General features: G+C 40.4%; 1 protein-coding gene across 1 annotated transcript; it reads left to right on the top strand.

The window, feature by feature from the left end:
- The first annotated feature begins 7880 nt into the window (after positions 1-7880).
- LOC106571240 (paired box protein Pax-1) lies at positions 7881-12523 on the top strand. The gene is made up of 5 exons (XM_014144032.3): positions 7881-8123; positions 8555-9181; positions 10133-10266; positions 10432-10642; positions 11915-12523. The coding sequence occupies exons 1-5, from the start codon at positions 8120-8122 to the stop codon at positions 11998-12000; spliced, it is 1062 nt and encodes a 353-aa protein (XP_013999507.1). The 5' UTR covers positions 7881-8119; the 3' UTR covers positions 12001-12523.
- The last annotated feature ends 324 nt before the right edge of the window (positions 12524-12847 follow it).

Below are 12847 nucleotides of genomic sequence, written 5' to 3'. Positions count from 1 at the left end.
AGCTGTCTCTGCCCTGTAGTCTGTAGGTTAAGGCTATACTATACTCACCACTAACCAGCTGTCTCTGCCCTGTAGTCTGTAGGTTAAGGCTATACTATACTCACCACTAACCAGCTGTCTCTGCCCTGTAGTCTGTAGGTTAAGGCTATACTATACTCACCACTAACCAGCTGTCTCTGCCCTGTAGTCTGTAGGTTAAGGCTATACTATACTCACCACTAACCAGCTGTCTCTGCCCTGTAGTCTGTAGGTTAAGGCTATACTATATCACCACTAACCAGCTGTCTCTGCCCTGTAGTCTGTTGGTTAAGGCTATACTATACTCACCACTAACCAGCTGTCTCTGCCCTGTAGTCTGTTGGTTAAGGCTATACTATATCACCACTAACCAGCTGTCTCTGCCCTGTAGTCTGTAGGTTAAGGCTATACTATACTCACCACTAACCAGCTGTCTCTGCCCTGTAGTCTGTAGGTTAAGGCTATACTATATCACCACTAACCAGCTGTCTCTGCCCTGTAGTCTGTTGGTTAAGGCTATACTATATCACCACTAACCAGCTGTCTCTGCCCTGTAGTCTGTAGGTTAAGGCTATACTATACTCACCACTAACCAGCTGTCTCTGCCCTGTAGTCTGTTGGTTAAGGCTATACTATACTCACCACTAACCAGCTGTCTCTACCCTGTAGTCTGTAGGTTAAGGCTATACTATACTCACCACTAACCAGCTGTCTCTGCACTGTAGTCTGTAGGTTAAGGCTATACTATAGGCTATACTCACCACTAACCAGCTGTCTCTGCACTGTAGTCTGTAGGTCAAGGCTATACTATATCACCACTAACCAGCTGTCTCTGCCCTGTAGTCTGTAGGTTAAGGCTATACTATATCACCACTAACCAGCTGTCTCTGCCCTGTAGTCTGTAGGTTAAGGCTATACTATACTCACCACTAACCAGCTGTCTCTGCCCTGTAGGTTAAGGCTATACTATACTCACCACTAACCAGCTGTCTCTGCCCTGTAGTCTGTTGGTTAAGGCTATACTATACTCACCACTAACCAGCTGTCTCTGCCCTGTAGTCTGTAGGTTAAGGCTATACTATACTCACCACTAACCAGCTGTCTCTGCCCTGTAGTCTGTAGGTTAAGGCTATACTATACTCACCACTAACCAGCTGTCTCTGCCCTGTAGTCTGTAGGTTAAGGCTATACTATATCACCACTAACCAGCTGTCTCTGCCCTGTAGTCTGTAGGTTAAGGCTATACTATATCACCACTAACCAGCTGTCTCTGCCCTGTAGTCTGTAGGTTAAGGCTATACTATACTCACCACTAACCAGCTGTCTCTGCCCTGTAGTCTGTAGGTTAAGGCTATACTATATCACCACTAACCAGCTGTCTCTGCCCTGTAGTCTGTAGGTTAAGGCTATACTATATCACCACTAACCAGCTGTCTCTGCCCTGTAGTCTGTAGGTTAAGGCTATACTATATCACCACTAACCAGCTGTCTCTACCCTGTAGTCTGTAGGTTAAGGCTATACTATACTCACCACTAACCAGCTGTCTCTGCCCTGTAGTCTGTAGGTTAAGTCTATACTATATCACCACTAACCAGCTGTCTCTGCCCTGTAGTCTGTAGGTTAAGGCTATACTATATCACCACTAACCAGCTGTCTCTGCCCTGTAGTCTGTTGGTTAAGGCTATACTATATCACCACTAACCAGCTGTCTCTGCCCTGTAGTCTGTAGGTTAAGGCTATACTATATCACCACTAACCAGCTGTCTCTGCCCTGTAGTCTGTAGGTTAAGGCTATACTATATCACCACTAACCAGCTGTCTCTGCCCTGTAGTCTGTAGGTTAAGGCTATACTATATCACCACTAACCAGCTGTCTCTGCCCTGTAGGTTAAGGCTATACTATACTCACCACTAACCAGCTGTCTCTGCCCTGTAGTCTGTAGGTTAAGGCTATACTATACTCACCACTAACCAGCTGTCTCTGCCCTGTAGTCTGTTGGTTAAGGCTATACTATACTCACCACTAACCAGCTGTCTCTGCCCTGTAGTCTGTAGGTTAAGGCTATACTATACTCACCACTAACCAGCTGTCTCTACCCTGTAGTCTGTTGGTTAAGGCTATACTATACTCACCACTAACCAGCTGTCTCTGCCCTGTAGTCTGTAGGTTAAGGCTATACTATACTCACCACTAACCAGCTGTCTCTACCCTGTAGTCTGTAGGTTAAGGCTATACTATACTCACCACTAACCAGCTGTCTCTACCCTGTAGTCTGTTGGTTAAGGCTATACTATATCACCACTAACCAGCTGTCTCTACCCTGTAGTCTGTAGGTTAAGGCTATACTATACTCACCACTAACCAGCTGTCTCTGCCCTGTAGTCTGTTGGTTAAGGCTATACTATACTCACCACTAACCAGCTGTCTCTACCCTGTAGTCTGTAGGTTAAGGCTATACTATATCACCACTAACCAGCTGTCTCTGCCCTGTAGTCTGTAGGTTAAGGCTATACTATATCACCACTAACCAGCTGTCTCTACCCTGTAGTCTGTAGGTTAAGGCTATACTATACTCACCACTAACCAGCTGTCTCTGCCCTGTAGTCTGTAGGTTAAGGCTATACTATATCACCACTAACCAGCTGTCTCTACCCTGTAGTCTGTAGGTTAAGGCTATACTATACTCACCACTAACCAGCTGTCTCTGCCCTGTAGTCTGTTGGTTAAGGCTATACTATATCACCACTAACCAGCTGTCTCTACCCTGTAGTCTGTATGTTAAGGCTATACTATACTCACTACTAACCAGCTGTCTCTGCCCTGTAGTCTGTAGGTTAAGGCTATACTATATCACCACTAACCAGCTGTCTCTACCCTGTAGTCTGTAGGTTAAGGCTATACTATATCACCACTAACCAGCTGTCTCTGCCCTGTAGTCTGTTGGTTAAGGCTATACTATATCACCACTAACCAGCTGTCTCTGCCCTGTAGTCTGTAGGTTAAGGCTATACTATACTCACCACTAACCAGCTGTTTCTGACAGAAGGTCCGGACAAAATGCACAATGGCCACCATGCAGCTTTACTGAACTTGGGAGACTGCAATGCTGTCCCTCTTGAGAATATATTAGAATAGAATAGAACCTAATAGAATAGAATAGAACCAAATATAATAACTTTTGTTTTTTTCTGTGAGGGAACGTTACCAAAAGCCATGTAGCAAAAGTCAGTCCACCATTTTAAAACGTTTTACTCTCAAATGACCTGTTCTGTGGTTACACAGTTCCACCCCAAAAACATGTGCTTTTGAACTGTACATGATAGTTCACAGAGTAGCTAAGCTCATTATACTGATAGAAAAGTTACAGTCACAGGAAATAGGTCGTCTAAATTGCCACCTACACTGCTAAGTGATAACCCAGCAGTATACAAAATAATTCTGTAATGACAATGTCCTCCTTTTTCTTGCATTACAGTGTAATTATGCACTTTACAATGTACAGTATGTTATTCGTATCAGTCTAAGAACTATTCTTTAGTGACGACTTTGAAGATTATGACTTCAATTGTCCCAAATATGAATAATCTTAACGCTTAGGTCGTCTTATTGTACATATGGGTATAACTGGCATCTAGAATAGAGAATATAACAAATTGTGAGATTAAAAAGGCTGAAATATCTGGGCAGCTATAATTAACACATATCCTGTATTAAAGTTAAGTTACCATGTTCATATAGGACCAGCTTCCCTGAGAAAGATTACGCCTAGTCTTGGACTAAAAAACATTCTCAATTAAGAATCTCAATAAAAAAATGCTCCTCATTGTTAGTCCAGGACTGGGCTTAATATGTGTCAGGGAAACTGGCCCATAGCGTCTAGACCAGCAGTTCCTAACCTTTTCGTTCCGGGGACCACCAAATCACTGTCAAAAGCTCTTGAGGACCACCAGTAGCTGAATGATGGATTTTTTTAAACATAAATTATAATGGCAGTCAAATTTGGACATTTTAGCAGTGAATGTAACAAATTAAAGGCATATTATTATTAATATTAACAATTTGCATTGTGAAAAGTAATTAGGGGTTCAAGCAACAAAGCTGGTGAAACTACGTATTTCTTAGTCATTATTATTATTACAGCATACCAATGCCACATGGTGGCGCTATAACACACAATTGAAAATGATAACTTTGAAAGTTCACACCTCTCACCCAGTGTGACCTAGAATCCTGATATGTGGTCCATAGGTCTCTCTCTTCTCACAAAGTCCGCCATGATGGATTTCCGCCATTTTACATTTTGTGAAATATCACTTAAGGGCCGGACTACCACATTTGGTGCCCTGCATACTCGTTTAGTAATCCAGCCCTGCTTAAATGACATCTCCTCCAGAACCACCAGATTCAGATGAAACTTGCTATTTTTATTATTTTATTTATTTAACCTTTATTTAACTAGACAAGTCAGTTAATAAGGACAAATTCTTACTTACAATGACGGCCTTCCAAAAGGCAAACGGCCTCCTGCGGGGACGGGGGCTGGGATTCAATATAAATAAAAAATACAATATAAATATAGGACAAAACACACATCACAACAAGAGAGACAACACTATATCAAGAGAGACCTAAGACAACAACATAGCAAGGCAGCAACACATGACAACACAGCATGATAGCAACACATCATGACAACAACATGGTAGCAACACAACATGGTAGCAGCACAAAACATGGTACAAACATTATTGGGCACAGTCAACAGCACAAAGGTCAACAAGGTAGAGACAACAATACATCACACAAAGCAGCCACAACTGTCAGTAAGAGTGTCCATGATTGAGTCTTTGAATGAAGAGATTGAGATAAAACTGTCCAGTTTGAGTGTTTGTTGCAGCTCGTTCCAGTCGCTAGCTGCAGAACTGAAAAGAGGAGCGACCCAGGGATGTGTGTGCTTTGGGGACCTTTAAGAGAATGTGACTGGTGTTGTATGTGGAGGATGAGGGCTGCAGTAGATATCTCAGATAGGGGGGGTGAGGCCTAAGAGGGTTTTATAAACAAGCATCAACCAGTGGGTCTTGCGACGGGTATACAGGAAGGACCAGTTTACAGTTATATTTAGCATCTATTGATGCAATATTTTCCAAACTAGTATGTCAAACAACATTCACATGGGCGTGGTCTTGCACACAAATGCATTTAAATTAGACAAAGATATTCGTATTGTAACAAAACTTGGTACACATGTTCCAAACACTTAAGACTCAACATATTTAAGCACATTCAGATTGACCACACGGTGGTGCTGTCAAGGGCACATGTTTATATCTCTTGATCTGTTTGACTCAGAGTGATTACATTTGGCACACATGCTCAGGGATTTGAATCTAGCTAACCTGTAAAGTATGGTTCAGTTTAGTCGCATGCTGGCGCTGTTGGACAGTCAAAACCATTCATGCAAGCTCATTGGCTCATAGCAGCCATAGTGTTTGAGCTAGAGGCCTGGAAAATATTTGAAGACATGGGTACATAGATGCTATATACCAAATGTGGTGCCAATCGGTCCAGCGGTTCTGGAGACGATGTTTAAAGTAGTCAACATCATTGAAAATGGTCCAAAATCACTCAAAAGCATTTTTCATGATCTGTTCGATGTTGAGTTCTGATATTTGGCAACTGTGGTAAGGAGTACAGAAGTAGCTCATCCCAGGGCAATGTGTCCAATTTGTCCAATTCTATGATGAGCACAGCCTCATCTGGGGGAAGCAGAGAACTGCACAGCCAAGTCCAGGCAGCAGGAGGACCCAGTCAGTAACCCCACAGACAGGCTAATGCAACACGGAAAACATGAGCTGGATCTCATCTCTAACTACAGAGTATCCAAAAAAGAAACATTGGACTGTCTTTAATTTTGTTCTGCATGCTAATTGAATGGAATTATATTTATGTAGAACTGTCAATACCAATATTGTCTTGAGAAAATGAAAGGCTTAAAAAATGAAAATGTTGCAGAACCTACATTTTCTGAATGCATCCCACCTCCAAACCCACATCACATCAAGCCAAGATCATAGACGAGCATATCGATCTATTGACAACTACAATCAAATGACAAAACCAGGAGTGTCTTTCTTTGAACTATGTGCAATGCATACTACAGGTGACCTTTATCGAATTCCTAGCAAAAGATCAGTTGATAAGCACCTGGCTATGTTTGCAGGTGTGGATACTGCGCAGTACATATTTGCGGTGAAGTCTTGCCTTGCACGCCCCTTGTCTTGATCAAGTCGCCTGACTTAACTATGAGATCACCATCCTCATAAACATTAAATTAAAAAAAGGAGGCAGAGAGATTTTCTCAATAAAAGAAATAAATAAATAAAGACAATTGAAACCATACCAGTTTAACGGGTATTTGCCTACTTTCAGGGGCAGGCCTTGTCGTTTAAATAGAAAAGAACCTCGCAGTATGCCCATATAGGACTATCTTACAAAACAAAACACTTTTATCTTTTAAATGTTAATTAAATAGGCCTACCCGTATCCTATATTCCAATGCACATATATCAGGGCAGATCAATAGTTATATCAATTTTAATGAATATATGTAAAACAATATAAATGTAGTAAATAAAACAAAACCCACGCCTTCTTGCTGAAATTAGGTATATAACGAAATAAACTGTTGCAGTTGTTTATAGGCAAACAAGAAATAGTGTGGACCAATAAACGATTTACATAGTTCTTCAGAGGAAAAGAGTGGCAAAGACCAAAATACAGTACATGCCAAATATTTATCATGCAACCACTGTAATTAGCATGGTCGGACGAACAGCAATGTAGCCTTGAAAATAGATTTACCGTTAAAAAAACCCACTGACGTTTAGTCACAGACCCTCTGGGCATTAAAAACTTCTAAATATTTTCCTTATTTTGTTGGTGTGAAGAGTAGGCTATACATGTGTTTGAAAGACCAATCATAATCAATCAATTTAAATCAATTTGCGTTTCAATAGCCATACGATTTATTGGAAAATAAAAGGCTCCAACTTCACGACGCATAAAAGCAATAGTCTTAAATAGCCTACGACAGAAAGATGTAGGCCTCACATACTGTATGCTCCACATCATGGTAGGCTAATCCCTCTGTCATGTGCCAAATTTATCACATAGCCTTAGCCATGGGTGACCAAAGTGGCCTAATCATCACTCACTCAATCAAGCACACCAAAGATCCCTCAAATATCGATGTTCGAATAGGTCTGTACTAAACCAGAAATTGCATAGAAGCTGTATGAATTGAGTGTTGTTTCCATATGACCATTGTGCGCAGATTCAATTAATTGCAATTAAAGGGTAGGTAAATATAGCTTTTTTTCAAACTAAAGTGTAGATTTTTAATGTGTGTTTAGCACAAATCTTTATTGGGTCATGCCTTCCAGTCCACGTTTCATTAATTGTGGTAACTTTTCGGAAGGATAAAAATGCGAATACCCTTGCAAATGAAATTTATAGTGCAAACTTGTATCACGGCCAAAAAATGTCATAGCATATGATTAATCAGTAAATGCATTAAAAATAATGGCCCATAATTGCATGTTAATTCTATCCATTTTAATAATGAAATACGCCTATCTTTAAACAGAGTATATTTATCCTTGTCGTGGAGAACAGCTTTTTGTTTGGATTTTAATTTCCAAGCGCATGTTTTCTCCGAGTTCCAAGAGTGTAGCCTAAACTCTAAAAACCGGAAAAGATTCGGTGGAGTAGCCAGGCGAGAATACACACGGAGGAGGAGACCAATGAAATGGTGAAAGAGCCTTGAGCGCAGCCAACAAGATTGACGTAATGGATGCGTCAAATTAATCTGCGCACACTTGAGCCTTCGGGATGGACACATTTCCTCGTATGGGACAAAGATCACGTCAGTCCCTTTGCCCAAACTCGCCGTTTTAGATCATCTTACCAGAAATGCAAGAGCAGAGCTGAAGGAAAAACGCACAGAAAAACAATTTTCCTCATCTCATGTGCAGAAGGGTGAAGACAGCACTTTTCGACCATTGGCAACTGGTAGAGGAAAACATCTCAAACCAAAGGCAATGGGTAAGCACTCATTATTCATTTGGCATGGATCTTTGACTCGTCAGGAGATAATGTTTGCATAAATAGAGATGTGAATGCATTAGGTTGTAGCTTTATATTGTAGCCTACTAGCTTATCCTCAAATCGTGCGTCCTTCTATCATTCCAGTGGCAGTGTCCATGTCTCCATTTTCATAGGCTATTTTATTTTTCAGACACATTTGGAGTGAACTGCTTGACGATGTTTGAGAGCATAATAGGTTAGAGAACATTGTAGTTGAGAGCCATAACAGTCTGAGTGATATAGATTAAATCATGGAGAGGGAATGACTTTTCGGGAACTTGAGTGGGCATTGTGCTAGGCTAGGCTAAACAGGCTATTGTTTAAAACACCGTAATGTTGCTATGTCGAGTCTATGCACATCAATGCAATTCCTTATTTGTTTCTTGCAGATCAAACATATGGAGAAGTAAACCAGCTTGGCGGGGTATTTGTCAACGGGCGACCACTTCCAAATTCGATTCGGATCAGAATCGTGGAATTAGCTCAACTTGGAATACGACCGTGTGACATCAGTAGACAGCTTCGAGTCTCTCATGGCTGCGTGAGCAAGATACTAGCGAGATATAACGAGACGGGTTCGATATTGCCCGGTGCCATAGGAGGAAGTAAACCCCGGGTCACAACACCCAACGTGGTGAAAAGCATAAGGGATTACAAACAAGGAGACCCTGGGATTTTTGCTTGGGAGATCAGGGACAGGCTTCTTGCAGATGCAGTGTGTGATAAGTATAACGTTCCTTCGGTTAGCTCCATAAGCCGCATTTTACGCAACAAAATAGGAAATCTTTCTCAGCCGGGCCAGTATGAGAACAGCAAGCCAACCCATCCTCAGCTATCCTACAACCACATGTACCCGTACTCATACCCCAGTGCAATGTCACCCACTGGGACTAAAATTGGCAGCGGTCACGGTGTACCCATCACAGCGGGCCATGTCAGCCTCTCCCGTCATGGATGGCCTTCGGTGCACACAGTCAGCAACATTTTGGGCATTCGAGCCTTCATGGACCCCTCAGGTAGGTGACAAAATCATATATTGTGCTCTTCCAGCTGAGTTGTTTTTTCATAAGCTGCAGCATTGTCCATTGAGCGCTCAAATGAATAACATTGGTACATTTATGCATCAGTCAGTGTGGCTTGTTAATCACACAGATATTTCAGATTATTTCACATTAATGAGAAACAATTTAAAACAACAAACGTATAGTCAACCACAGGGATAGACATATATAATAACGATATAGGCCTAACTGTAAATAGTGAGAAGTGAATATGGGCTGAATAGGCCTAATGTATCATTTTGGAATGGACGAAAGTTTAAATAATATTGATAAAGGAGCCAAATGGCACATCTGCTATAAACTATAAATGCAAAATCATGTTGAACTGTGTCGATGGGGAAATAGCCTACGTATAGACCCATCAGTGTGAGCCCTACTTTGTGGTTTGGCCTATTCATATTTCTACAACGAACTCGTAGTCCATTATGAACGTTAATTAGGCTAAACGTCTTATTTTATGTCGGATATCTTATTGTTTCTCTTCAAAGTATAGCATTATAATCGCATGAGACGAACAGGTCCAACAGGCCAATCTACAACCTATAGGAGTTACATCAGCAATAATGTAATATAATATGTTGTTCTAAAATCTCAAAAATTTACGAAAAACATGGCATTAAAAACGTTGTGGCCACAAACATTCGATCTGATTTGATAAAATAAAGATTGGTTGAAGTGTGTGTTTATCAGATAATTTCCCCAAGAATTTAATAAAAAACATCTGTTTATCATAAAATGTTCACTACCATCCTGTATTTTTGCAAAAGGAATGTTCTTAACACAAGAGCTATATCCCAAAATACATTGTTTAAAATGCTCAACAGAGTTGGCTTCACATCGAATAAAAACGTACATTGGTTTGTTAGCCTAATAATGTTATATTCTACACTGAAACATTTTCCACAGCCATTGCTGGAGCAGAGGGGTACCAATCAAAAATGGAGGAGTGGGCGAGCGTAAACAGAGCCACTTTTTCCTCTGCCCATGGCGTCAACGGAATAGACAAATCCTCCCTAGAGACAGACATCAAGTATCATCAGGTACAATTATGAAACAAATACACAAACAACGAATATGTTCATAGTTTGATCAGAAATCCGTTTCCACAAGATGTCCACTGTAAATATATGCTTGCATATAAACGTTTTGGGGAGTTTTGCTTCGCTGTGCTTAATAAACGTTTTTTTTCTTCCGGTTTTTTTCAGTCTTCTTCAAACCTATCTAGTTATGTACCTGCTTGTGCCTACTCTCCCCCAAACCAATACGGGGTGTATGGTGGGCCAGCAGCTAACTACATGACAACTGGACACCACTGGCAGTCTCAGAGCGCGAGCCTGGCCCACCCCAACAGCGGGGCAACCATGCAAGGTGGAGACCTCCACACGGCAATGTCTTTCAAACACTCATCACGAGAAGGTAACTAAGCAAGTCGGTTTTTTAGGTTTCAAATCTTCCAGCGGATATTTTAATTAAGCACAATGGCACACATATATACAGCTGTCAATCAAAAACCAACTATTTTTAAATGCAACTCGAGAAAAAAAGATTAGGCCCCGTGGGTCGAAACCTGACGACCTAACAGTATGGGTTTATTTAGGTGGTCGAGGATGACAACGGTTGACATTTAGATCATTTTGTATTTTATATAGGCCATAGGTCTAAATGCTACATACAACGGAAGCTTCGGGCATAAACAGAGCAGGCTGTGTTGGGCGACTGATAAGAAAACCATTGAGTTCTTTGAGAGAAGGTTACTTTATTTACTGTGCAAGTCATTATGGTATCAAGCCGGTGTAAATGTACAGAGTAGGCCTACAGCGATAGCATTTCATACCCTCAGGTGATGACTGTAGGCCTTTGGTGTAGGTGGTCTTGAAGAACCTATTAATAATAGTCGAATTATATGATAGCTATTAGCCTAACGATATAGACCACATTTTTCCATACGTTTACATATTCATTAAATAATGTTACAATTAGCTAGCTATGATGTTCAAATTATGTCTATTTAATTTGCGAATACTTTTTAGGCTACGTTATATATTCCTATTTTCAAGGGTTGTGCGTTTGCTTTTCAACGACTAGTAGGGCTGTAGGGAAGGTTTGGTTTCGCATTGATAGGCTTACATGATTTCCACAATATCATAACCTTTTTTTACGGATAAAAATGTAATTGAGGTAATTTGATATAAATGACAACAGCCATGCAATTAGCGGTGTATTTCCAACCACATTCGACTTCATTTGAACAAAATCGAAATTATGAAGCAAGATAGGCCTATTAATGTTAAACCAATTAGTATAATTCTAAATGAAATATTTGAGTAACCGACATTATCCATACCCTGCTGTTAATCGTAGGTCGATCATTTTGATGGCAGTTACATGCCTGCTTACACTTTTGTGAAGATAATATTTGTGTGAAGAACAAAACATTGCTACATATGGTAGGCCTCAAATGTGTCCAATGCAATGGACACATTCATATAATTCCATCTCCGTTTATTCACCTAGGTATGACAGTCCAATAACCTTGATCTCTATCAGATGAGAAACAAGTCTAGGTGTCTAATCTTGCTAGGGCATTGGGACCTGACCTATAGCTGACATGATTTTGTGTGCTCGCTGTTCTGAATTATGACTTATTTGTTCCAGAAACATACTGTATCTGTTGTTTGTTTTTCACAGGAGACAGAAAACCTCACAGTCCCTTGAGCAAGCACCAGCACGAGGCGTTGAACGTACACGGACTCTCCCTCCTGACCTCAGCTTAATGACCCAACGAACCCAACGGACCGTCAAGCTCTCTTCAAATAGGCAATGTACAGAAAATGCATAAAATTATGGGCGAATTTTCAAAAAATCCACCAGTAAGTGACGAACATACATTTTAAACATCATTCAGTGTAATTGCATTGCAGTTCAATACAATTGTAAAATAATCGAATGTAGACATGAATGTTGTTATAGTCTTGTTCACCTGCAATAATGCAGTGGTGTTGGTTAGGACTTCATTATTATATATTTTGCATTTCACTCATCCAAAACTCATCCCAAATCGAAATTGCGTAAAACTAATTATGTAATTTCCCTGAGGTCACATGGTTTCCACGACGGATATGGCTAATAGGCGTGCATGCTGTGTGTTCAAACAAACATTTGTTATTATGGACTGAAAGGGAAAGTTCAAAATGTGAACAATATCATGTATTTGTAATTTTGTAAATGACATCCGCAAAAACTGTATTATGTATATTTTTTATAACTGTGCTTAATAAAGGCATGCTAAACGGGAAATGCCTATTTCGACATATTTAGATTTCCCTAATTCATGCAGCTTTGCGCTTATTGTTGGCTACTGGTCATATTAAAATGATGCAATTGTGATTGGTATAATAACTTTAATGGTTTAGTATAACAACTTTGCTCCTGAGGTCTCACTGTGTTTAGCTTTGACCAGATGCTACTACCCGGACAGATGTATTTATCTCTCACTCTATCTGGGTACGGACGCTCTGACCGCAATATACTTACCAAACAATCAGTCAAAAATAAAGACCTAAACGCCCTTCTAATTTGAGGCACCAGACCATGACAAAAATCATAGAGTGACACCTCTAT

Source organism: Salmo salar, chromosome 15, assembly GCF_965601325.2.
Source record: "Salmo salar chromosome 15, fSalSal1, whole genome shotgun sequence".
Classification (NCBI taxonomy): Eukaryota; Metazoa; Chordata; class Actinopteri; order Salmoniformes; family Salmonidae; genus Salmo; species Salmo salar.
The sequence above is the reverse complement of the archived record's forward strand: the minus strand, read 5'-3'. Positions and strand labels throughout refer to the sequence as shown.